The 26,839-nt window shown below is 47.6% G+C and overlaps 1 protein-coding gene and 1 pseudogene across 1 annotated transcript; both read right to left on the reverse strand.

Moving 5' to 3' along the window:
* Nucleotides 1–1,816: 1,816 nt before the first annotated feature.
* LOC100451076 (melanoma-associated antigen 4-like) lies at nucleotides 1,817–2,863 on the reverse strand (annotated as a pseudogene).
* Nucleotides 2,864–21,548: 18,685 nt separating this feature from the next.
* Nucleotides 21,549–25,683, reverse strand: MAGEA10 (MAGE family member A10). The gene is made up of 5 exons (XM_024240765.2): nucleotides 25,602–25,683; nucleotides 23,983–24,081; nucleotides 23,101–23,191; nucleotides 22,872–22,945; nucleotides 21,549–22,796 (listed from the first exon to the last, which is right to left on the reverse strand). The coding sequence occupies exon 5, from the start codon at nucleotides 22,729–22,731 to the stop codon at nucleotides 21,706–21,708; it is 1,026 nt and encodes a 341-aa protein (XP_024096533.1). The 5' UTR covers nucleotides 22,732–22,796; nucleotides 22,872–22,945; nucleotides 23,101–23,191; nucleotides 23,983–24,081; nucleotides 25,602–25,683; the 3' UTR covers nucleotides 21,549–21,705.
* Between the last annotated feature and the right edge of the window lie 1,156 nt (nucleotides 25,684–26,839).

A 26,839-nucleotide genomic window follows, 5' to 3' on the forward strand; every position in this document is an offset into this window, starting at 1 on the left:
TCAGGAGGTCAACCTCGGGCTGGGGGGAGTGGGAGCTGCATGGGCTCTAAAGGAATTGACACCAGGGGTCTGGTTCCAGCCCTGTTCCTTACTAGCCACGTGATCCTGGGAAATACCCAAGAAATACTCTGTTATTATGTCCCAATTCACAAGCCCTGTGAGCCTTGATTCTTCATCTGTAAGCAGATGTGATAAGCCCTGTCTAGTAGGACAGTTGGAGTGTATGCAACGTAGGTGAAGCACCTGGCTCAGGGCCTAGTGTAAATTAGGAGTTTAAAGAGTGGCAGATGCCTGTTATTTCTAATATTATTTGACCCCAGGCCCTAGGACTCTGGGATTTTGCTGTTGTCGTTCTTCTCCGAGACTTATCAGAGAACATAGAGCTCAATAGGACATGGAATAATTAGACAAAAAATGAAGTTTCATCCATAAAATTCAGTAAGTGGTTACCTCTTAGAAAACGTACTTCAAAATTTGAGTATGCGGGAGTTTTTCCCAGCCAGATGCAGCTCAAAGCTCCTTGAATTTGAGTCAGAGACCAACTCCTTCCCTCACTCCCAGATGCTTTTCCATGCAAATCACTATTTTCATTCATGTTTTCACCACTTTGCTTACAACTGGTCAAACCGCACTTGAGATAATCTAATTAAAATTCATTTTTAATAGCGTCAGCTCTAGTTCTCCCAGTCAGGCAGAAAAGTACCTGGCCAGTGGCTTCTGGGTCTCCTTTCCAGGGAGATTTATGCTTCTCTCTCAGGAAACGCTTTCAGATGATGAGTGTCCATCACCTAGCTCTTGCACTGTGTTCAACAGCACTGGGACTAAAGTACAAGATACTTTCCATTCCTGCCCCACTCCTCTCTGTTCATCCACCATCAAAAGAGAACTGTTCAGTTTTGCATTATGAGCTTTTCTCACACTCTCTGAGAATCTGGCTCTGGACACCGCGCACCCCCCCCGCCCCGATTCATTAGAATCAGCTCCCTCCGAAGAAACTGCAGTTTCCCAAAGTCCAAAAAGCCCCACACAGGGCATTTACCTCTGGACCACTCTCACCTGGAGCCCCACACCCTCACCCCTTTCTTACTTTTTCTCTACATCTTAGAGGGCATCTCACCACCTTAATTATATGACTGCTGCTCCTAGACTTTACTACCCTGTGGGTAGGGGTGAGTCTGGCTTACCTTAGCATCTCCACTATTAACCCAGGGCCTTCCACAGAGCAAATGCTCAGTGCATAGAGAATAAATGAGCCAGTGAACAGGGAGAATTATTTATTCAGATTTAATTTGTCTTACATTCTCAAAGAAGCCAAGGAAATCCAGGTATGCATTCTTTTTAAAAAAAAATTTACCGAATAGACTGAGTATAAGGCAAGAATTAAATATCTTTTAATTTCTTTATCTCATCAATTTTACTGCTCATTCACATTTCTAAATGAATACGTATTCCACTGCTATAACTATGTCCCAATTCACAAAATGGAATGGATTTCCCAATCTGAATAAAAAACAAGACTCTTACTCCTAAACTATATAAACAGCACTATGTGTGACTACTGTCATTCATAAATTTGAATGCTGAAGTTCGTTCAACCATCCGTTAAAAGGAACATTTGAACAATTCCAAAAGGAAACAAAGACAAATCTCAAAGTCACCCAATAGAACAGAAACCCAATACTAAGAATGCTGACTGCTCTCTTCAAAGAGAGAAGAATGGGCCTCATGTCACATAAGGCAGGGGAAACTACTGGACGGAGCCCTGGAAGGTGCACTGGCCCAGCCCCCTCCCAGTGGCCCTGGCTGCAACTCATGCTCAGACTCCCTCTTCCTCCCTCTCAAAGCTGCTTCACGCAGGGATGGGTAGGAAATGAGAACTCTTGCATTGACCCTGACCACATGCTCCAGTACTTTCAAGTAGCTGGTTTCAGCGAGTGCCCTTGGACCCCACAGTAACTCATAGCATATGGGATCACTGCCGGGCACCTGCCGGTACTCCAGGTAGTTTTCCTGCACCAAATCTTGGGTGAGCAGCTTCCTGGGCTCCCCACAGACACTATGCTCCCTCCCAATATACACCTTCATCACAGTCAGCTCCTCCTAGATTTCCTCCTCAGGGACGCATTTGCCCTCCATTGCGATCATGCCCATGACGATTATCAGGAGGCCCCTCTTGGGCATGATCTGATTATTATCAACCACCAGGCCATCATAGGAGTCCCAGGCAGGTGACAAGGGTGTAGGTGTTGCTGGTGGGGTCCACTTCCTTCACGTCAATGCCAAAGACCAGCTGCAAGGACTCGGAGGCTTTGCCGAAGATCACAGGAAAGTAGTGCTTGTAATTTTTGATGACACTCTCCAGCATTTCTGCCTTTGTGACTGGCTCCTTGACTTAATACTTGAGGAGCAGAAAATGAATCCAGTCAGCCACCTTCTTACTGAGTGCTGCTCAGAACACAGACTCTGGGTCAGGAGAGGTGCTTGGCCCCTCCTCTTCTTGGTTGCTGGATCCCTTAATGGATTGCCTCCATAGAGTGAAATCGATGGCAGTGGGGAAGGCGGAGGCTCCCTGAGGACTCTTGAGAGGACCTGGTGACCCAGCAGCAGGCACCTCCTCCAGGGTGCCTGGGACCAGAGGAGAGGAGGAGGACACAGCCTCCTGCTCCTCAGTAGCGGCAGCCTGCACACCCACCAGGCCCAGGGCCTCTTCTTGGGCGTCAAGGCCTTCCTCAGGCTTGCAATGCTGACTCTTCTGCTCAAGAGACATGATGACTCTGGTCACGGCAACAGGCAGGAGTGTGGGCAGGACTGTGGGCAGGAGCTGGGCAATGGAGACCCACTGGCCTGGAGAGAGAGGCAGCATGTGAGAAGCCTCAGCTGAGAACTGAACCTTGGAGGCTCTAACAAAGGTTTACTTACAGATCTTCTCCTTTGGTGCCCCTCTAGGGCCTCCTGGGGATGCTCTGGAGCTTCCTGGTGATCCTGGTCAGCCTGTCCCCTGAGAACCTGAAGGAAAAAGTGAGAGGGCACCTCAGGGTACACAAGCAAGCAGAGGCTGATTCTGCAGGACTGACGGTAGAGAGGGTGAGGCCAGGCGCTCTGGAGTCCCATGTGTTCTGGGGCGGTGGGGGCCATTAGTGTGCATTCAAGGCAAACGTTCATTGCTGGCACTAGACGTCTGCATCTCCTCTGCTCTGTGACCTGAGGGCAAGGCCTCAGACCAAGGCCTCAGTGTCTGTTTCCTGGAGCTCCTGGAAGAGGAATGCATGGGCCCTCAGGGTGCAGAATGCAAGCACAGCCTCAGGCCCCCAGTGCTAACAGGAGGGTAGGCTGGAATCTGTGAGGTCTCCACCCTCTTGGGGTGAATGGTCCCCTCTGTGCTCACACAGGGCCCTCACCTTTCTCCTGGCAAGGCCTGGATCCCACCCTTTTGCTGGTCTGAGAAACTCAGATTAAGAGCTCACATCCCTGATAGGGAACAGGACATGAGGAGACTCACATCTGGTCACACGTGCCCAGGTCCTCTTGGGAAGGACAGCAAGAGATGCTGAAATGCATTGGAATTCATGTGTCCTAGGTGAGGAACCTGCTTGGTTCTTACCTTGTCTCCTGGCGGGGCCTAAGACGCTCTCTCTACTGACCTGAGTGCAGACCCCTCGACAAAGACCTCCCCCTCACTGACACCAATGATCCCAGGGTAAGTGGGGGTACTTCAGCAGACAGCCCTGCCCATGCTCTCTGGAGTGATAGCAGGGGCAGGGCAGATTTCCGTGAGGTCTTCATCTGTGTTCTGGCCCAAGGGTGCCCTCAATCCTCCCTCATGTTCCTCACCGGAACTACTGACAGATCCTGGGACCACTCTGTCTATCCACCAGATGGGGACCCCTGTGTTGACCTGAGTCACCCTCGGAGAACAAGTTCCTCACCTCCCTGAGATCTGAAAACAGGAATGAGATGGAGCTACATCCTGTCACCCCCACATGGGGTGTCCAGGTATGACCCCTTTGGTTCTGGGGTGAGTGTTCCTATGGCCTCCTGTGGGTTACTCTTCATCGTGATGGGGCCTGCCATTCCTCAACCTGAAACCCCCTGAGATGAGCAGATAGCTCCCCTTTACTGCAAGACCCCATCACCCTGAGGGCTCTTCAACTTCTTTCCTGTGGCACAAAAGAGGTTGGCACATAGGGCTATCCTTGATCTGGTCCCCTCTGAGCAAAAATCAGCGGGCATGGGCTACAGGTGGCCACTGTGCACTGGACCTCCCAGGGCAAAGGTCCCCATTGATCTGGACTTAAAGGTACCCTGAGTCCTCCCTCTTCTTCCTCTCCTTGATCCTGGCAGGGTTGGGCCCCACCCTCTGCTGACCTGAGTCTCCAACCCTCTGATTCCCGAGGATGAAAGAGGAGGTGCCTCAGTCTCAGACAGGGGTGGAGTGGACCCCCTATCCTGAGGACCTGCGTTCCCTGAGGCCTCCCTCTACTCCCAGCAGGGCTTGAGGAGCAGAGACTCCCCCACTGAGGCCCTGCTCATGATACTAAGCCCCTTCCCTCCTTCAGCCCTGGATGTGGACGTCAGGATGGGCGTGCCTGTCTGTCATTCCTGGGGCTCCTGTGGGTTGACTGCAGACAAAGAAACAGATCCTGCAAATATGGAGTAGGGTGTGGGGATGGGGCTGGGAATGCAAGTAGGGTGGGTATGGGGTTAGGGATGGGTATAGGGGTTGGGGTGGGGGCCCTCAATTCTCTCTCAGGGTCCTGACATTGATGCCTGACAGAGCCTGGCCCCTGCCCTCTCCTGACCAGCCCTGCCCTGGTCACACCAAGGTCTGACTCCAGAGTCCCCTGTGGCTTAAGTGGCAGTGGGGAGGGGGGACGGTCCAGCCTGAGAAGTCTGCCCTGGGTGGTCCAGGGCTGGCAGCAGAGGCAGTGCTGGATTATTTGGGGTTCTCTATCTGGGTGAGGGCTTCCTCATTCCTTCCTCAGGGTCTCACCTTGCCTCCTCACAGAGCCTGGGCCCATTCCCTTCTGCTGATCTCAATCGGCTCCTCAAAACCATGCCCTTAATTCTCTGTGACCCGCAATGCACAAGTCAGCAGCATCACATCCGGCCACCTAGGGCTTCCCTGGGTTGAAATCAGGGGCAGAACCGGATTCTGCCAGGATGGGGGTGGGGGATGTGGGATAGAGTTGCCAGTAGGGATGGGGTGGAGGAATGGGGGGTGTAGATGGGGGATGGAGGTAGGGACAGGAATGGAGTTTGGGGTGGGGTCAGCCTCAGCTCTCCCTTAGGTTCCTGACATCTTTTCCTGGCAGAGCCTGGGAGCTGTCCTCTCCTAACCAGTCCTGCCCTGTTCATACCAAGCTTTGTCTCCAGAGTCCCCTGCGGCTTAAGTGGTGGGGGACTGGGGGTGGCCCAGCCTAAGGAGTCCTGCCCTGGATGGTCCAGAGCTAGCAGCAGGAGAGGCGGCACTGGATTATTTGGGGTCCGCTACCAGGGGTGAGATACTCCTCAGTCCTCCCTCAGCATCTCACCTTGCCTCCTCACAGGGCCAGGGCCAGCTGCCTTCAGCTGATCTCCAGCTGCCCCTGAGAGCGAGGCCCTTGCTCCTCTCCGACCTCAAATGTGCAAGACAGTGGCACCACATCTGGTCACCCAGGGATTCCCTGGGTTGAAAGCAGGAGCAGAACCGAATTCTGCCAGGGTGTGGGGGGGTGGGAGGGTGAGGAGGAGGGTCAGGGGTGGGGAAGATGGGAATGGTGGGGGCAGGGATGAACTTGGTGGGGAGTGGGCAGGATAGGGTTTCTGGTGGGGGATAGGGGTTCTGGTGGGGGATGGAGGTGGGGATGGGGATGGAAATGGGGATGGGGTGGGGGATGGGAATGGGGGTTGGGGGCCCTCAGCCCTCACTTAGGGTCCTGACTTTGATGCCTGGCAGAGCTTGGGCACTGCCCTCTCCTAACCAGCCCTGCCTTGGTCACACGAAGCTCTGACTCCAGAGTCCCTTGCGGCTTAAGCCACAGGGGTTGGCAGGGTGCAGGGGGTGGCCCAGACTGAGAAGTCCGCCCCCAGGTGGTTTAGGGCTGGCAGCAGGAGTAGTGCTGGATTATTTGGGGCCCTCTATCTGGGGTGGGGGCCTCCTGAGTCCTCCCTTAGAGTCTCACCTTGCCTCCTCACAGAGCCTGGGCCCGCTTCCCTCCACCAATCTCAAGCCGCCACTCAGAGCGAGAACTTCTCTTCTCTTTGACCCCCAACGCCAAGTCAGCGGTGTCACATCCGGGCACCCGGGGATTCCCTGGGTTGAAAGCAGGGGCGAAACCGGATTCTACCAGAATGTAGGGATAAGGGGGTGAGGGTGGGGTAGATGAGGGTGGGGGTGGGGTGGGATGAGAGTAGTGGGGCCTGGGGAGGATGGGGGTTCTTGTGGGGGATGGGGTTAGGAGTGTAGATAGAAATGGGGATGGAGGGGGGATGGGAATGGGGTTGGGGGGCCTTCAGCCCTAACTTAGGGTCCTGACGTTGATGCCTGGCAGAGCCTGGGCCCTGCCCTCTCTTAAGCAGCCCTGCCCTCTCTTAAGCAGCCCTGCTGTGACTCCAGAGTCCCCTGTGGCTTAAGTGGCAGGGTTGGCAGGGTGCTGGGGGTGGCCCTGACTGAGAAGTTTGCCCCTAGATGGTCCAGGGCTGGTAGCAGGGGCGAAGCTGGATTATTTGGGGCCCTCTATCTGGGGTGAGGGCATCCTGAGCCCTCCCTCAGCCCTCACCTTGCCTCCTCACAGAGCCTGGGCCCACTTCCCTCCTCCAATCCCAAGCCGCCGGTCACACCAAGAAGCTCGCTTCTCTCTAATCCCCAATGCGCAAATCAGTGGCGTCACATCCAGGCCCGGGGCTTCCCGGGGTTGACAGCAGGGGCAGACCCAGATTCTGCCAGGATGGAGCTATAGAAGGGTGAGGGTTGGGGAGATGAGGGTGGGGATGGGGGAGGGATGAAGATGGTGGGGACTGGGGAGGATGAGGGTGCTGTTGGGGAATGGGGGTGATGATGGGGTTGGGAATGAAGATGGGAATGGGGATGTGGTAGGGGATGGGAATAGGGAAGAGGGGCCCTCAGCCCTCTGTTAGGTTCCTGATGTTAATGCCTGGCAGAGCCTGGACGCTGCACCCTTCTAACCAGCCCTTTCCTAGTCACACCAGGCTCTGTCTCCAGAGTACCCTGGGGCTTAAGCCACGGGGGGCTGGGGTGCGGCCCTGCCTGAGAAGTCTGCTAGCAGCAGGAGCGGTGCTGGATTATTTGGGGCTCTCTCTGGGGTGAGGTGTCCTCAGTCCTCTCTCAGCTTCTCACCTTGACCCCTCACAGAGCCTGGGCCTGCTTCCTTCCACCGATCTCAAGCTGCTCTTAAGACCAAAAACCTGGCTTCTCTCTGACCCCCAATGCGCAAGTCAGTGGCATCACATCCGGGCCACCTGGCGCTTCTGTGAGTTGACAGAAAGGGCGGAACCGGATCCTGCCTTAATGTGGGTGGGGGTGGAGGTGCGGGGTGGCGGTCTTGGTGTTGAGGATGGGGTTGGGGGTGGCAGTGGTGATCATGGCACTGTGGGTCGTGGTGGGGGTGGGAGTGGGGGTGGGGAAGCCTGCCATTCCTCAGGGTCCTGACGTTGATACCTGGCAGAGCCTGGGCCCCTGTTCTCTGTTGATGGTGTCTGCTTCCCTCAGATCAAGTTTCTGACTCTGAGAAATGTGGTCAAGGTGACAACATTGCCAGGGTCTTCCAGGGCTGACAGAAGGGGCTGAGCTGGATTCTGTGGCCCCTCTCACTGTGGGGGCGGGTGGACCCTCAGTCCTCACTCAGGAGAGTCCTCCTCCTGGCTCCTGGCTCTTTGATGAAGTGACGGGTGGGAGATGCTCTGTTTCTGTCACCTCTGAGCATTTGCCCAGCTGCAGCCCCTGCAGAGCATGGTTGCGGGTCCCAGGACAGATGGTCCCTGCGGAGCTGCAGCACCCGTGATTGTAATGACCTCTGGGAGAAGACACACATCTTCTCACGGGGGTTCCTCCCCAACCAGAGCTAGACTTTGCAAACTTTTTGTCCTAAATGGTTCATTCTCTCCATCAAAGAAATATCTTTTACATATTTTCCAAGTATATATGTAGGTAGCAATATATATATTTATTTATGTGAAAGAATACGTACCCTTAATATGCATGATTCACTCTGACATTCTATTCTGCTTCTGTTCCATTGTTTATATTCTGTTGAAACAATATTTTAAAACGCAAATCCTTTCCCACTATGTTGGTTACAGATTGTTATCAGCAGAACTCCGGAGCCACACTGCCTTAACCAACACAGTTTTCCTGGAGTCCTGGTTTTACTCTGGGGCTACTGACATTGTGTTTTGAGGTGGTATTTCAGATTGTGCAATGAAGTGAGGTGGAAATTTAAAACTGTTCATCCTATTCGTTCAGTCATCTGCCGTATAGGCAGCCTGCAGACCTCCCCTACATCTCTGCTGCTGACCCCCTTCCAACCAACACTGTCCCAAACACAAGTACCACTTCAACACAGTCTTCAGTCTCACCCAGGGTTTTCTCTGTTTTGTTGCTTAGATTTTATTGCTGATATTGTTTTTTTTTCTCTTTCTTTTTCCCTTCTATAATTTTCCAGGGTTGATTTGGGAAGCAGAGAATAGCAGCCCAAATTTGATTGTAATTTTGGCGGCTACAGGTAAGGCACTAAATTGTAAATAATTTAAGTATAATTGACATTTTTACAATGTTCTGTTCCCCATCAATGAATAGGTTATGCTCCTCTTTATTTCAGACCCTCTTAACCTGAATCTATCAGTATACTTTGATAGTTGCCTCTAGAAAGACCTTATACATTTTTGTTAGGGTTCTTTTCAGGTAATTCTTGGGTTTTGTTACTATTGCAAATGGCATATTTTCTATTGTTTGTTCTAATTAGGTATTGCTTTCGCATGTCAAAGATCTTGATTTTGCTATAGTAATCTGTTACACACCTCTTTCTGAAAGCCCATTCACCTGAATATTCCACTTGCCTATTCCTTTGAATTTTCAGGACCAATAATGGCGTTATCACTAAACATTATGTATTTTTCCAATATTCACACCCCTTATTTATTTTGATACTTATAGCTCTGACTTTGTGTCTTAATGATGATTTAAAACATAGAGATAATAGCCTACATCTACTTCTTGTTCCTGACATTAATGATAATTCTTTGAACGTTTTGCATTTAAGTATGTTTGCTGTTGATTTTAGGAAATAGAAGTTATCTTTCAATACAGGTTAACTAAATATTTTTACTGTGAACTCATCGAATTTCTTTCAAAAGCTTTTTCTGTACCCATTGACACAATCAAATTTTTTTCTACTCTATTTTGTATGTAAAGAATTACAATGAAACTTTTTTTCCTAATGTGGAATCATATTGTCTTTCCTTGGGCTGAGCCTGTTGGTTCATTTAATATTCTACTAATTTACATAGGATAATTGCTGCTATGTAACAGAGCTTGCTTGATGTGTTTTTTATATCAGGGGTGGGAGGTGGTCCTCATCTGTTTTTTGAATCCAAGAGGGCTCATCTGGGAGAACAAAGTGAACAATTGTCTATATTTTGTGTGCGTTGGAAGAGCTGAGATAAGATGGTGGTTAGTGTCCCCTGATTATTTAGTAGAATTGGCCTCCAAAACTGACTAACATGGAACGTTTGAGGGTGGCTTGAGCTTTGAATAGTTTGAGCTTGTATAGTTTCAGTCTGTATAGTTTAATTAAGGTTTTCTTTTTGGATCAGTTTGGTCACTTGGTCACTTATTTATTTATTTCTACAAAGTAATCAGTTTCACTTATGATTTAACTTTTAGTGGAATGATATTTATGATAAAAAATGTTTTATTAGGGAAAGCCTCATACATACAGATTAATAGAGAGACTAATACAGTGAACCCAGTGTATCTGACTCTCAGCATCAATAACCTTAACTACACAGCAAACCTGTTTCCAGTTAGACACTCACCTACCTGCATCTAAGCTGCTGGAGTAACGTGGAGCAAATCTAAGACATCATACAATTTCATCTCTAAATAATTCAATATGATATTTTTAAAAGATAGGGACTTTGTATTAAACAAAAACCCAATATTATTTTCATTTCTAAAAAATAAATAAATGATTATCAAATGTTCAACTGTTTTACACACTGACCTGGTAGACTTATACTTTATAAAAATTGTGTTTCTTTGTATGAGTATCCAAATATAGTATTATATAGTGATTTTTTGGTCATACCCCTTAAGTCTTCTATCATTTGTAGGTCCCCTCCACATGACCTGTTTTCTTGCCACTGTTTTGTTGTTGTTGGAAAGAAACAGATCTTGTGTTCTTTCCAGTTTTCCACAGTCTGGATTTGGCTCAATACAACACTGTGATGTCCTTTACCATATTCTTCAGCCCTCCATTTCTAGGACTACAAGATGCTCTAGGCTCATCGGGTTTATGCCCTGCCCCAGTCCTAAAATCAGCCATTTCTCCAGAGATCTGGTTCCTTTTAATGGGAAATGGTTCTAGAAATTTACATCTGGGTGCTAGGTGTGCTCATTGCTACTTTTGCTTTTGATGTTGAATTTACAAACTTTTTACCAAACTTAAAGTTATGTAAATTTTCTCGTTTTCTTATAGAAGTTGTATAATCTTTGCATTTTGCATTAGGTCTATGATGTAGCTTGAGTTAATCTTTGTGAAATACCTAAGGATCTGTCCAGGTTATTATTATTATTGTTTGTGTATAGATGTCCAATTTTTCATGCACCATTTGTTGGAACAACTATACTTTCAGCATTATTGCTTTGTTATAAATCACCTGAATATATGTGTGCAGGTCTATTTCTGGGCTGTATTCTGTTTTTTTAATATGTTTTTTATCCATTCACCAAAAGAAATACATCTTGGATGCTTCTATTTTTGGTGATTATGAAATAAGCTATTGTACACATTCACATACAAATTTTTATGTAGGCATAAGTTTTCAAATCAGTTGGGTAAATACCTAGGCATAGGATTGCTGAATCTTATCGTAAGACTATGTTCAGTTTTTTTAAGAAAATGCCAAACTGTCTTCTTCCAAAGTGGCTGCATCATTTTGCATTTCCACCATCAATGAAGGAGAGTTTCTGTTGCTCCACATCTTCACTAGCAATTGGTCTTTTTTTTTTATTTTAGATACTCTAATAGGTGTATAGTGGTTTCTCATTTTAGTACACAATTCTCTAATGACAAAGGATGTCCAGGGCTTTTACTATGCTTATTTGCCATCTGTGTATCTTCTTTGGTGTACTGTCTGTTCAGATCTTCAACTATTTTCATTTATTTTCTATTGTTGAGTTTTAAGAAGTCGTGTATATTGTAGAGACAAGTTCTTTATCACATATGTGTGCTACAGATGTTTTCTGCTAGTCTGTAGCTTCTGTTTTTATTCTGTTAACTCTGTTTTTTGAAGAGCATAAGATTTTTATTTTAATAAAGTCCAACTTGGCTAATTTTTCCTTCATTGATGATACTTTTGGTGCTGAATTTTAAAACTCATCATCAAACTCAAATTTATGTAGATTTTCTCTTATGCTTTCTTACAGAAGTTGTATGGTTTTTGCATTTTGCATTAGATCTGTGACGTATTTTGAGTTGATTTTGTGAAATTTTTAAGGATATGTCTAGGTTATTATTATTATTATTATTATTATTTGTGTCTAGATGTCCAATTGTTCACGCACCATTTGTTGGAAAAAACTATACTTTTACCATTATTGCCTTTGTTGCAATTCACCTGACTATATGTGTGCCAGTCTGTTTCTGAGCTCTATTCTGTTTTATTAATCTATGTGTTTACTCTTTGCTAATGGTTATGTCCTCTACCGAATTCATATTTTGAATCCCTCAGCCCCACAGTGTCTGTATTTGGAGATGGGGCCTCTAAGGAAGTAATTAATATTGAAAGAGGCATAGGGGTGGGGCCTTGATCCCATAGGATTAGTGTGGTTATAAGAAGGGACACAAGAAAGCACTCCTGTGCTTGCATGAGTTCTCTCTCTCTCTCTCTCTCTCTCTCGCTCTCTCCCTCCCTCTCTCTCTCTCTCCCTCCCTCCCTCCCTTTCTCCCTCTCTCCATGCACATGTACAGATGAAAGGACAAGAATGAACATAATAAGAATGGGCCATCTACAAGCTGGGAATAAGAAACTGACCACTCCAGTCCTTTATCTGTGACTTTTAGTCTCTAAAACTGTGAAAAAAATAATTTCTGTTGTTTCAGCTACATAATCCATGCCATTTTGTTATGGAAGCCAAAGCTAACTAAAACATAACCCCAGGTTATAAAACTTTTCTTCTGTTTTCTCCTAGAAAAAAAAGTATTTTTGACATTTAGGGCTATGATTCATTTTGAGTTCCATTTTTGTATAGGGCAAGGTACGTGCAATGGTTAGTTTTATGTGTCAGCTTTTCTAGGCTATAGTACTCAGTTGTGTGGTCAAACACTAGCCTAGCTGTTGCTGTGAAGGTATTTTGTACGTGTGATCAACATTTACAATCTATTTTAAGTAAAGCAGTTTACCTCCATAATGTGGGTGCACCTCATCCAATCAGTTGAAGGTCTTAAAAGACCGAGATTTCCTGGAGAAGGAATTCTACCACAAGATTGGAACGTAAAAACGCTGTGTCAGTTTCTAGCCTGCTGGCCTGTCCTACAGATTTTGGATGTATCAGACCTCATAGTCACCTGAGACAATTCCTTAAAATATCTTTCTTTCTCTCTCTCCCTTTATAGATAGATAGATAGATAGAGTATGGATTGAAATTTAGTTTTGCATATGGATATCCAACTGTTTCAAATCAAATTGTTGAATACACTATCATTTCTTTCTTCTAATCTTCATTTGCATCTTTATCAATAATTAGTTGTCTATATATACATATACATGTGGATCCATTCCTGGACTTTATTCTCTTCCATTGATATACTGCTATAATTATGACAGTTGCACACTATACTGATCATTGTTAGTTTATAAACCTTGTAATGAAGTAGGGTAACTCCCCCAACTTTGTTCTATTTTTTAAAGTTTTCTTTGACTATTCTAGGGCCTTTGCACTTCTACATGAATGTTAGAGTCAGTCTCTCAATTTATATTTAAAAAATCTGGGAATTTTGATTTTTATTGCATTGAATTTGTCAAAAACTTTGAGGGCAAATGACATCTTAATATTCATTCCTTCGACTCATGAATAAAGTTTATGTCTCTGTTTACTTAGATTCTCATTAAATTTATCTCTCTAATGTTTTATAGTTTTCAATGGATAGATCTTATACATCTTCTGTCATATTTATCCATTTAATATTTATTGTCTAATGCTATTTTAAATTGCATTGTTTTTGTCTCAGTTGCCAATTGCTCATTGCTAGTGTAAAAACACAAGTATAATGATCTATATCCGGCAACATTGCTAAACTCTTATTAGTTTTAGAAGCATTTTTTTGATAGATAGAATTGTCTGTATATACTCTTATTTTCTGTAAATAAAGACAGTTTTATTTGTCCCTTTCCAATACAAAGGCGTTTAAAAAAAACTTATTACACTGGACAGAACCTCAGGCACATTGTTGAACTATTCTCAACACCACCCTTTTCCATGAACTCGTCAGTCTTAGGTTTTTGTTTCCTACATGCAAATATCCTGCATAATTTCTGGCATGAAAATCTGCCTCATTCACTCTACACTGTTAAAATCCAGGCCTGGGTACTACATCTACTGAGATAAGCATAACCCTATAGTTGAAACAAGACACATAAGATGTCCAGTGGAGCAAATGTATTCACTGGAGTTTGACAGCCTGAATGCAGTGATTTCAGACTGGGGAAAACTGAAACCCCAGGAGACTTCCGTGGACACTTTTCCATCAGTAGGATGGGAAAGTTCCTCGGTGGTATCCAAGTGAGTGGTCTTCAAGATGCATAAGAGAAATTTTTAGGGGTGAAGTAGGATGATTCACATCTACACATATATTTAAATACAGTCAGATTACCTCGGAGAGATTTCTGGTAAGATGTACAAAAACTAGATAATGGTGGGAGAAAACAGAAGGAAGCACTGAAATGGGGTGACTTTGGGGAAAGGATTAGAGGAAATACTCTCTCCCTGCCATGGGACCCACCCAAGTTGAACATGGGAGGAAAGGAGCACCGCTACTCAGTTTGGGAAAGCTCTTTAGGAGTGCTAAAGAAATGTCCCCTTTTTCTTCAATCAGAGCATCCTGGCTTTGTCATCAGACTCCCCTCTTCCCTGTCTCCATACCCCTTCCCCCCTCCCACCCACGACAATGTCCTTACAGCGCTTTGTGATGTCTAAGCCCCTCACCCCTCAGAGCCACCATTGGCTGGGTAGTGGCTTGCTGATCCATCAAAGCTCACGGGTATGGCTTTATCGTCACGGTGAAAGGGGGGGTATATATAGGGAGGCCAGGAGGCATGGAGTAGACGATTGAGAGACACTGACATGGTGAAGATGACCAGGAAACCACAAACCTCCAGCTCAGGGGTCAAAGAACAACCACCTGCCAACACCAAAGGGGCAAGGAACAGGAAGGCCCCCTGGCAAACTAAGTCTATAAGTCCTATCAAGGTGAGAGAAGCTCCTCTTAGTCTTCCCCTTGACTCCTCCCTCCCAAGACTCCTACCGTGTCCTACCCTACCCCCACCTCTTCTCCTGAAGCCCCTGTTCCCACCCCTCCTCCATCCTCTTCCCCAAAATCAGTCCCCTTCTGTGGATCTCCCTGTTGTCCTTTCAGGCTCCTAAGACAACCAGGAAGGGAAAAGGAAACCTTTTAGGGAATTCCAGAAAAAAAAAAAACAACTCTCTCAAAAAAGATCTCTGCTTCAAGAAAACCTGAGGAAGGAAGCGAGCCAAAACCATCCAGCCCCTGTGACCAGCTGAATGAGGAACTTAATCAAAATTAGCCACAGCATGAGCAAAACAAGGAGACCTCCAACATCTCTAGTGTCTCCACGGGCAGCCAGTAATTTCAGGGCAAGACCAGAGAACTCAGATTTACCTGAAAAGTCTCCAGAGGTCTAACCCCAAATAAATAGCCAACAGGGTCTAGAGTACGTTTTACACCCCACAGGGTACACCCCACGATGACCAAAATAAAAAGAACCTGTTGTAAAATGATGTGTGTGTGTGTGTGTGTGTGTGTATGTTCTAGGATGGTGGGGAGGGAGGAAGGAGGGGAGAGGTGGGAGTTTGGGAAGGGAGGAAGGTGGGAGTTTGGGAAGGGAGGAAGGTGGGATCCTCATCAATTTCTTTAAATTCAACTTGCTCTTCTTTCTTTAGTTTCCTAGAGTGGAAGTTTTGGTTATTGATTTTAGATTTTATTTTCTAATATAAATATTTAAAATATGCTATACATTTTTCCCAAGGACTACTTTAGCTGAATCCCTCAAATTTTTGTATGTATATTTTTATTTTCATTCAACTTAATGTATATTCTAAAATTCTCCTAAGACTCCCTCTTTGATCCATAGATTACTTAGGAGCATATTTTAAAATTTACAACATTTGAGCATTTTTCAGTTATCTTTGTGTTTGATTTTGAGCTTAACTACATTATGGTCTTCAAGAAGCATCTTAAAGCATATGCTTTTTATTATTTCTAATATTTTCAATTTGTAAGTTTTGTTTTATGGCCCAGAATACCATCTATCTTGGTAAATATTTTATGCACACTTGAGAGGAATGTTTATTCTGCTATAGTTGGATGCGGTGTTTTTGTTTGTTTGTTTATTTTTAATTTTAATCAGGTAATCTATTTCCTTCCTGGTTTCCTGCTTACTTTTTCTCTGAAATACTGAGAAACAATTCAGAGAGTTTTGACAAATATATAGTCCCACGAAACTACAACCACAGTGAAGGCGCAAAATATATTCATCATCCCCAAAAGTTTCTTCCTGTGCTTTTGCAGTAAAACCGTTCCTTCAGTAGAAGTGACCTGAGGTGAGCAGAAGTGAGCATCTGCCAACCATGAGCGCTTTCCCTATTAACAAAGGCAGGTGGGCACAGAAAGTGGCAGTTGCTTTCACACACAGGCAGCATCGAGGAAGAAAATCAGATCAATAGTGTCATAGAAGGCCAGCTTACTGGCCTGGTCATAGGCTGTCCCTCCCTTTCTTGTGCAAGGCCTGCCTCCAAGTCTGGCTCTGCCTTCCTGGCCTCCCTGGCTCAGATGAGTGACTCATACCACCTCACCATCTCCCCTACATCCCCCACATATTGGATTAAGGGCCTTGTCACTTTGTTCTGTTACCTCATGTTTCCTCAGCATGTATTCAACAAAAGTTTGCTGGATGAATGAATGAATGAATGAATAAATGAAATTACCAGGCATGGGAATTCGCTGATTCAAAGTGTGGAGCCTGCCCCTGTGTGGGCCTCCTGCCTCCATGAAGAAACCCATAGTTCCCTTACCTGTGCTTGCTTCATTTCAGAATTCTTGTGGAAAATACCACGACTGGGTCACTGCAGACTCCTTCTCCTCAGGCCCAAACAGTGTCTTGGAGGTGAGGATGCTCCCAACAGGATGGTGAATGATGCTTTTTGTGAGGAAAAGAAAGAGAGATCAGATGGTTACTGTGTCTGTGTAGAAAGAAGTAGACATAGGAGACTCCATTTTGTTCTGTACTAAGAAAAATTCTTCTGCCTTGAGATGCTGTTAATCTGTAACCTTACCCCCACCCCGTGCTCTCTGAAACATGTGCTGTGTCAACTCAGGGATAAATGGATTAAGGGCTGTGCAAGATGTGCTTAGTTAAACAGATGCTTGAAGGCAGCATGCTCGTTAAGAGTCATCACCACTCCCTAATCTCAAGTACCCAGGGACACAAACACTGCGGAAGGCCGCAGGGACCTCTGCCTAGGAAAGCCAGGTATTGTCCAAGGTTTCTCCCCATGTGATAGTCTGAAATATGGCCTCGTGGGAAGGGAAAGACCTGACCGTCCCCCAGCCCGACACCCGTAAAGGGTCTGTGCTGAGGAGGATTAGTATAAGAGGAAGGAATGCCTCTTTGCAGTTGAGACAAGAGGAAGGCATCTGTTTCCTGCCTGTCCCTGGGCAATGGAATGTCTTGGTATAAAACCCAATTGTATTTTCCATCTACTGAGATAGGGGAAAACCGCCTTAGGGCTGGAGGTGGGACATGCGGGCAGCAATACTGCTCTGTAAGGCATTGAGATGTTTATGTGTATGCATATCTAAAGCGCAGCACTTAATTCTTTACCTTGTCTATGATGCAGAGACCTTTGTTCACGTGTTTATCTGCTGACCTTCTCTCCGCTATTATCCTATGACCCTGCCGCATCCCCCTCTCCGAGAAACACTCAAGAATGATCAATAAATACTAAGGGAACTCAGAGGCCGGCGGGATCCTCCAAATGCTGAACCCTGGTCCCCTGGGCCCCCTTATTTCTTTCTCTATACTTTGTCTCTGTGTCTTTTTCTTTTCCAAGTCTCTCGTTCCACCTAACGAGAAACACCCACAGGTGTGGAGGGGCAACCCACCCCTTCAGCTTTTTGCATTGGACCCCACATGTTCTGTCAGTTTAACAATGAAGGGTGCCATCTCCACAGGGTTTCCATCCAACTTGCCCATGTCCACACCTTTGGCCAGCCCTCTACCCCAGACAGTGTCTGGTGGCAACAGAGGCCAGTGATTACAGTCCCAAGACACCTGTCCCCTTGTGTGCCAAGAGCTCAGAAGACACAGGAGGCCATCTGAGTCAGGGACACCAGCTGGATCATTTTCAAGGCATGTCCACACAAGCCCTTCATCTGCAGAGTCTGAGCTGATTAGTCCCAGGGCACTTTTCCTCCAATTTCCCCTCTATGCAGCCCCACTATCACCTTCCACTGATCATTGGCATTCCTGGTGAGTCTCAGCTGTTGATCATCAGTCAGCAACCCACACATATAGCCCAACCTCTATGGAGGGTCCCCAGGGGATAATTCACCAGCCCCAGTAGGCATAAATACAGGTCCCAGCCCTGGGATGCTGGCAAGGGTGCACAGGACCACTGGAGTGGTCAAGAGAGGTAGCTCACCCAGAATGATGCAGGGAGCCAGCCATATTCTTCCTGACAGAAGGAGGGGAATCTTGAATGAGCATAAGGTGTCCAACATGCCGCTGATGCATTCATCCAACAGGCCTGCCCATTCGGATCACAAAGCCACATCCTGTTGATGATGATAGTGTCCAGATTTCTCAAGCCTATCCCTGTTTGTTGCCATGTCCTCCTTCGCCACTTCCCACTTCTCTCCCTCAGGTCTCTGCCCCCACTGGGCTGAAATCTGGATTCAGAGCTCTGAGTGGCAGCCTGCCTGGGGCTCTGTGGACTTAATTTCACATGTGGTCTGTCTCATGGACGCTGGTAATTGCTCTTCCCTGCATCCTCCTAATGCCCCTTGCCAGCTGAGGGTGTCCTGTCTGCTCTCCTTTCCCGGCTCCTCACTAAATCCTTTGAAAGCAGAGGAGAAGTTGAAAGCCCCTTTCAACATAAATTTCTACATAAATTTGACTTTGGGCACTGATATTTAGACATCTGCTATAAGAGAGATTTCCAGGAATGGGACAGAACACTCAGAGTACTTCTGCAGGGTGTAGGCATGCTCTGTGTCACAGGGTGAACAGGCGATTCTGGGCTTCTGTACTGTGTTCTGGGCACAGCCTTTAGCAGAGACCACAGTGACAAGCTAAGCAGCAGTCCAAGTTCCAGATTTGGATAGGAGGGAACACTGGGGACAACCAGGAGAAGGGTGCTGTAATGTGGGGAAGTGCTGGCTCTGAACAGAAATGCCAGCTCCTGGGTAGAGTCAGCTCTCAAGGAACCCTGGGGATTGACACAGGAGATCCCTGGATTAATAAGGTCCACAGGCCACCCTGAAATGGTGTTTGATTCTCATTGTCACCTTCTCTAGGCCTACGACTGCTACCTTGGCCTCAGAGTCCCTATTTTTGTCATCTGAGAGACATCATACAGTGCTGAGAAGAGAAATGAAGTACTATTCAAGAGGTCGGCCTCAGGCTGGGAGGAGTGGGAACAGCATGGGCTCTACAGGAATTCAGACCAGGAGTCTGATTCCAGCCCTGTTCCTTACTAGCCATGTGATTCTGGGAAATGCCCAAGTCCTGTGAGCCTCGGGTTCTTTATCTGTGAAGCAGGCGTGATAAGCCCTGTCCATTAGGACTATTAGAGTGTGTGCAATACAAGTTAAGAACCTGGCTCAGGGCCTGGCATAGTTAGAAGTTTAATGAATGGCAGATGGCTGTTATTTCTAATATTATTTGACCTCAGATCCCACCACAGTCTTCTCTGGAATTTTTGTCATTGTTATCCAGTACATCTCAGAATACGCAGCTCAATGGAACATGGAATCCCAAATCAGTCACAAATGTTGCTTCATAAATAAAACTCAGTAAATTTTCCCTCTTAGAGGATATATTTTCAACATTTCATGTGCAGGAGTTTCTCCCTGCCGGATGCTGCTCAAAGTTCATGGAATTTGAGTCAAGTATCAACTCCTTCCCTCTCTCCAAGGTTCTTTTCCATCCAAATCATGATTTTCATTCATTTCATCACCACTCAAAATCTAGCCCTTGCTTAGTGTTGCTCAAATTACACTAAAAATAACCCAATTAAAATGTTTCTCTAATGGAGTCAGCTAACTTCTAGGCATCAATTCATAGGCTTATTTATTATGAGATCCTTATCTCTCAGGAGACCCTTGCATATGATGGGTGTCTATCACCTAGTTATTTTTTTAATTTAATTAGGAGTTCAACTGCACTGAGACAAGAGTGCAGAACACCTTCCATTCCTGCCCCAGGTGGACTCCTCTCTGCTCATCCACCACCCAGAAGGAACTGCTCAGAGCAGTTTTACATCCCAGGATTTTCTCTCTCAACTATGTGAGGCTCTGACCCTGGCACCACCCAGCTTCTTTGGATTCATCTTCACCAGAAGGAACTGCAGTTTCTCAAAGCCCCAAAAGTCCTGGCTCAGAGGATGTACGTGACCACTCTCACCTACAGCCCAGTACCCTCACCCCTGTCTTACTTTTCTTCTAGGTCTTAGAGGACATCTCGCCACCTTGTTACTTGACTGCAGCCCCTAGACTCTACCACCTATGGGTAAAGGTGGTTCTGGCTTAACATTTCCACTACAGACCCAGGGCCTTCCAAAGACCAGATGCTCAGTGGTGGTTTGGGGAAAAAATGCACCAGTGAGCAAAGGTTTCATTTATTACAGTTTAATTTCGACTTAACAAGATCCAGGGATATAACTTTTAATTTTGCAGGATGATAAACTAAAAATAATAAAGAAATAAAAATACTAACACTTAAAATTATTTTCTCTATTTTACTATTTTTTTCATATTTCCAAGAAAATTACTATTCCAATTCCATGTTATTACAGATTACAAATATGATGGAAGGGTTCCCAATTTGTTTTACAAAATAGCAAAACTGTTTCTTAAACTGCATAAACAGAAACAAACATGTGACCTTAGATTCTGAAGCTCATAAACATTCTAGTAAAAATAACAACATTTTAAAATACCAAGAAGAGGCTGGGTGCAGTGGCTCACACCTGTTATCCTAGCACTTTGGGAGGCTGAGGCGGGCAGATTACCTGAGGTCAGGAGTTTGAGACCAGCCTGGTCAACATGGTGAAACCCCGTCTCTACTAAAAAATACAAAAATTAGCCGGGTATGGTGGCACACACCTGTAATCCCAGCTACTCAGGAGACTGAGGCAGGAGAATCGCTTGAACCCGGGAGGCAGAAGTTGCAGTGAGCCGAGACTGCGCCACTGCACTCCTGCCAGAGCAATAGAGTGAGACTTTGTTAAAAAAAAAAAAAAAAAAAAGAAGAAGAAGAAGAAAAAGAAAATAAAATACGAAGAAGAAAAGAAAAGAAGTCCCCAAGTTATCCAAAGAGAACAGTAAGACAAAGATGTTATGCACTGTATTTTCCTCAGCCTCAGCCTGGCCCTCCACCACATACATCATTGATTTCCGTTCTCACTTGTTTTCGTAAATTAAAAAAAAAACAAAAAACAAAAAAAACAAAAACTGACACGTAATTGTAGATATTTATGAGGTACAATTTGATGTTCTGATTCATGTATATGTAGTATAATGATCGAATCAGGTAGTGTATCCATCACCTCATGCATTTATCATTTCTTTTTGGTGACAATATTGAAAAGCCTTCCTTCTAGCTGTTTTGTAATATACAATATCTTAATGTTAACTATAGTCATCCTACTGTGCAATAGAACACTAGAACTTATTCCTCCTATTTAATTGTAATTTTTCATGTTGGCTAACCGCTTCCAAGCCCCTCTTCTCCTTCCTCTCCCCAATCTCTGGTGACTACTGCTCTACTCTCTACTTCCATGATACCAACTTTTTTTTTTTTTTTTTTTTTTTAGATTCCACATATGAGTGAAACCATGTGGTATTTGACTTGCCTTTTAAAACACAGTGAAGAATCTGTCGTACTTTATTCAGGGTAGGAGAAGCTGCCTGTGGCACTAGAACTTGCACTGGCCATGGCAGTAGTATCATCTGTGGTGGCAATTCTGTCCTAGGCTCTCTCTTCCTCATCTTTCAAAGCCTCCTCATACCACAGTGGGAAGGATCTTGGATCACTCCCATTTACCTTGGCCAAAAATTTCAGAAGACTCATCTTCCTAATTTCAGCATGAGCCCTTGGACCCCACAGAAACTCATACCGTGCAGGATCACTGCCAGGCACCTGCCGGTACTCCAGGTAGTTTTCCTGCACCCAGTCTTGGGTGAGCAGCTTCCTGGGCTCCCCATAAATGAGGTGCTCCATCCCATCATACAGCCCCATCATATTCAGTGCTTCCCAGATGACCTCCTCAGGGGTGCAGTAGCCCTCTATGAAGATTATGCTTAGGATAAGTATGAGAATGCCAGTCTTGGGCATGCTCTGGACATCACTCAGCATCCCATCATAGGTGAGGCCCAGGGAGGTGACAAGGACAAAGGAGTGGCCAGTGGGGTCCACTTCCTTTACATCGATGCCAAAGACCAACAGCATGCACTCAGAGGCTTCACTAAACAACAAAGGGAAGTGGTCTTCATAATTTTTTATGACACTCTCCAGTATTTCTGCCTTTGTGATCGGCTCCTTCGTTTGATACTTGAAGAGCAGGAACTGCACCAAATCAGTCACCTTTTCATCTATCTCGCTTCTGGGTAGAGACTCATTGTCTGGCAGGGCCTGTAGGGTGCTTGGACTCTCCTCCTTTTGGCTGCTGGGGCCCTCATCAGATTGATCTAATGGAAGGGAAGCAACGACCGAGGGGGAGGAGCAGGCTATCTGAGCACTCTGGGGAGGATTTGGTGTCTCATCATCAGCAGAAACCTCCTCTGGGGTGCTTGGTATTAGAGGATAGCAGGAGGAGGAGGAGGAAGAGGAGGAGGAGGGAAAAGAGGATGGAAAAGAGGAGCTGGTGGAAGTGGATGATGAAGCATCCTCCTCCACAGCCAGGGGAGCCTGTGCACCCTCGAGGTCCTGTGTCTCACTTTGGGATTGAAGATCTTCTTCAGGCATGCAGCGCTGACGCTTTGGAGCTCGAGGCATGATGACTCTGATCAGGGTAGCAGGTGGGAGTGTGGGCAGGAGTTGGGCGATGGGGACCCACAGGCCTGGGGAGAGAGGGAGGGTGTAAGTGGCCACAGCTGAGAACCACACCCTGGAGGTTCTAACAAAGGCCAACTTACAGGTCTTCTCCTTCAGTGCTGCTCTGTGGTGTGCCACAGCTCTTGACCTCTTGGTCTCCCTGTCCCCTGAGAACCTGAAGAAGGAAGTGAGAGATGGCTCCTCAGGATGCAGCCGGCAGAGGCCAAGGCTCCAGGACTGACAGTAGGGTAGGTGGAGCTGATGCAGTGGGGCCCACTTTGTCCTGGAGCAGGTGGGGCCCTTGGTACACATTCAAGCCATGCACCTCACCTTCACTTCTGGCACTGTCTGGGCCCTTTCTGCTCTGTGAGCTGAAAACACTGCCTTAGACCAAGGCCTCACCTCACAGTCCCTGGAGCTCCTGAAAGAGGAATTGAGGGGCCCTCAGGGTTCAGGCTGCAAGCACAGCCCCAGCCTCCCAGTGTTGTCAGGAGGGTGGGCTAGACTCTGTGAGTTCCCCACTACCCTGGGGTGGGGAGCCTCTGTGCTCACATGTGGCTCTCACCTTTCTCCTGGAAAAGCCTGGACCCTGCTCCTTTGCTGGTCTAAGAAACTCTCAGGTCAAAAGCTTACATCCCTGATACGAAATAGAAGACATGAGGGGACCCATATCTGGCCACAACTGCGGAGGTCCTCCAGAAAAGACAGCAAGAGGTGGCCATATTCAGCTGGGTCCATGTGTACTGGGGTGAGGAGCCTGCTTGGTCCTCTTCTTGATGCCTGATACGACCTGGGACCCTCCCTTTGTTGACCTGAGGCCACTTCCTTAAACCAAGGTCCTACCTCCAGGAGACATGGAAAGAGGAAGTGAGGGGAGTCCATCTACCCATAGTTCCCCGTGAATTCCCGTGGCTGACAGAAGGGGCAGGGTGGGGCTGAGTCCTGTGCGTTTGGAGAATGGTGTCCCCTCAGTCCTCACCTTGACTCCTGGCAGGGTCTGGGACCCTCCCTCTGCTGACCTGAGTGCAGCTCCCTTAGACCAACACCTCTCCCTCCCAGAGACCAGTGATCCTTGTATAAAAGACAGGGAGACTCAGTGGACAGCCCTGACTGGGTTCTCCAGAGTGACAGTAGGGTCATGGCAGATTTCTGTGGGGACCCCATCTGTGTTATGGGCTGGGGGTACCCTCAAATTTCCCTCAGGTTCCTTACCTGGACTCTTGTCAGATCCTGCGACCCACTGTGTCTGTAGAAAAGAGGGGCTCCCTGTGTTGACTTGAGTCACCCTCTGAGAGCAAGGTTCTCACCTCCCTGAGATCCCAAAACAAAAGTAAGAAGGAGCCACATCCTGTCATCCCTGTGGGGTGTCCAGGGCTGATATCTCCCCTTTACACCAAAACTCCATTTCCCTGAGGGTTCCTCATCCTCCTGCCTGTGGTAAAATTGAGCTTGCCACTTAGTGCCAATCCTGATCAGGTCCCCTCAGAGCTAAGACCAGGGGACAGCCAGACTCTGTGACGTCCCTTCTTTCTGGGCTGCAGGTACCTCCAGTCCTCACTAAGGGGGCACCCCTTGGGTCCTGCAGATTCTGGGACTCCTCCCTCTGTTGACCAAGTGTGGAACCCTGTGATAACTTCTTAGCAACCCTCAGACCAAGGTCCTCACCTCCCTGAGACCCCGCAGGCAGAAGTGGGGGAGGGGCACCACACGATCACACCTGCATGGGATTCCCAAAGCTGACAGAAGGAGCAGATTTGATTTGCCGGGGGGGGGGGGGGGGGGGGGGGGGGGAGGGGCGGGGCGGGGGAGGGAGACAAGATGGGGACTTCCCTTATTTGGGTGTCCTCCAGGTATTCAGATTTACTCCCGACAGGGCCCAGCCCTTTCCCTCCTGCTGAACCGTGTATGGGTCTTGCACGCCAAGGCCACCATCTCCCTGGAATCCCCGGTGAGAAAGTGGGGGCCACTTCCCTTCCTCACAGTCCTGCCTGGGGTTCCAGAGCTGATAAGAGGGACAGATTTCCTAGTTCTGAGATGCGGGGATCTGCTGAGTCCTCCCTCAGGGCTCTGGGACTCCTCCCTCTGCTGACCTGAGGCTCCACTCCTCAGACCATAGCCCTCTCCTCATTGACACCCCAAAGGCACAGCAAAGACATATCACATGGGCCACCGTGCCTGAAACCGCCCAGGGCTGAGGTCCCCACTGATCTGGACTCCAGGGTCCCTTGAGTCCTTTCTCCTCTTCCTCCCCTTGACTCTTGGCTGGGTTGCTCTCCTCTACCACACCCCGCCGCAGACCTGAGTCACCGTCCCTTGGATTCCTGAGGCCGAGTGAAGAGACGTCTCGGTCTGAGACAGAGGTGGGGTGGGCACCTTGTCCTGGGATCCCTTCATGCCTCCCTCATTTCCCAGCAGGGCCTGGGCCCTCCCTCTGCTCCCCTGAAGCCGCATTCTTGGTACCAATATCCCCTTCCCTATGTCAGCCCCAGATGCGGACGTCAGAATTTGCATTCCTGGTCGCCATGACCAGGGCTTCCCAGGGCCGACATCAGGGGCAGAGCCCTCCCTGAGCGTCCCGACATCGATGCTGGCAGAACCTAGGCGCGGCTCCCGCCGAACCAGCCCGGCCCTGGTCACTCCAAGCTCTGACTCCCAGAGTCCCCTGCGGCTTAAGCGGCGGGAGAGAGTGGGGGCGGGGGTGGGGGGGGTGACAGCCCAGCCTGAGAAGTTTGCCCTCAGGTGGTCCAGAGCTGGCAGCAGAGGCAGCGCTGTATTATTTAGGGTTTTCTATCTGGGTTGGGGGCGTCTTCAGTCCTCCCTCAGCCTCTCACCTTGCCTCCTTACAGAGCCTGGGCCCGCTCTCTTCAGCCGATCTCAAGCCTGTCCCTCAGAACGAGAGCCTCGCTTCTCTCTGATCCCCGAGGCGTAAGTTAGTGGCGTCACATCCGGCCCCCGGGGCTTCCCTGGGTTGACAGCAGGGGCGGAGTGGATTCTGCCGGAATTGGGGTGGGAGTTGGGGTGGGGGTGAGGGTGGGAGTCTGGGTGGGGTGGGGTAGGGGTGAGGATGGGGTTGGGGCAGGGGTAGTGGTGAAGATGAGTGTGGGGGGGGGCATGGAGGCGGGGACTGGGACGGAGATCTTGGGGCTGTGGGTCGTGGTGGGGGTGGGGGTGGGGTCTTTCAGTCATCCCTCAGTGTCTCGACCTTGATGCCTGGAAAAGCCTGGACCCCTGTTTTGTGCTGAGGATGTCTTCTCCCTTTAAACCAGGTCTCTTGACTCGGAGTCTTCCGAGGTGGCAGTGAGGGGAGGGTTGTGGTCGGGGTGACAACATTGCCAGGGTCTTCCAGGGCTGACAGGAGGGGCTCACCTGGATTCTGTGGCCCTTTTGTGAGGGGTGGGTGGACCCTCGGTCCTCACTCAGGAGGGTCTTCCTCCTGGCTCTTGTTTCTTTGATGAAGTGATGGGTGGGAGACGCTCAGTTTCTGTCACCTGTGATCATTTGCCCAGCTGCATCCCTTGCAGAGCATGGGTGGGGGTCCCAGGCCAGATGGTCCCTGGGGAGCTGCAACACCCGTGATTGTAATGACCCATGGGAGAAGACGCACACCTTCCCAATGGGGCTCTTCCCAAGCCACAAGTAGACTTGGCAAACTTTTTGTCCTAAAGGGTATATTTTCTACAAGAAAGAGGCTGAGCATCGGGGTGTGGGGAGGTCCTGCTGTTTTCAGTTTAGCTGACATTTTATAGTCCAATGCAGTGATGTCTGGTTTTCTAACCCTCATTCCTAGTAAAAATAGATATTTTAAATGTCTGCCAAGTGTATATTGTATACATATATAACATTTCATGAAAGAATACCTACCTTACGCTGTGTGGTTCACTGCTTATTCTATTTCTAGTCCATTCTTTATATTCTATTATAATAATTTTTCTCTTTTTTTCTGAACAAGAAAATTTAATATAAAGAATTATTAACTTGTAGCAGAGAATTAACTAAGACCAGTCGTCACTATGGTGGTTTTAGGTGGTTAGCAGCATAGACTCCAGAGTCATACTCCCTCAATCAACCC

The sequence above is a fragment of the Pongo abelii genome, chromosome X (genome assembly GCF_028885655.2).
Source record: "Pongo abelii isolate AG06213 chromosome X, NHGRI_mPonAbe1-v2.0_pri, whole genome shotgun sequence".
NCBI lineage: Eukaryota > Metazoa > Chordata > Mammalia > Primates > Hominidae > Pongo > Pongo abelii.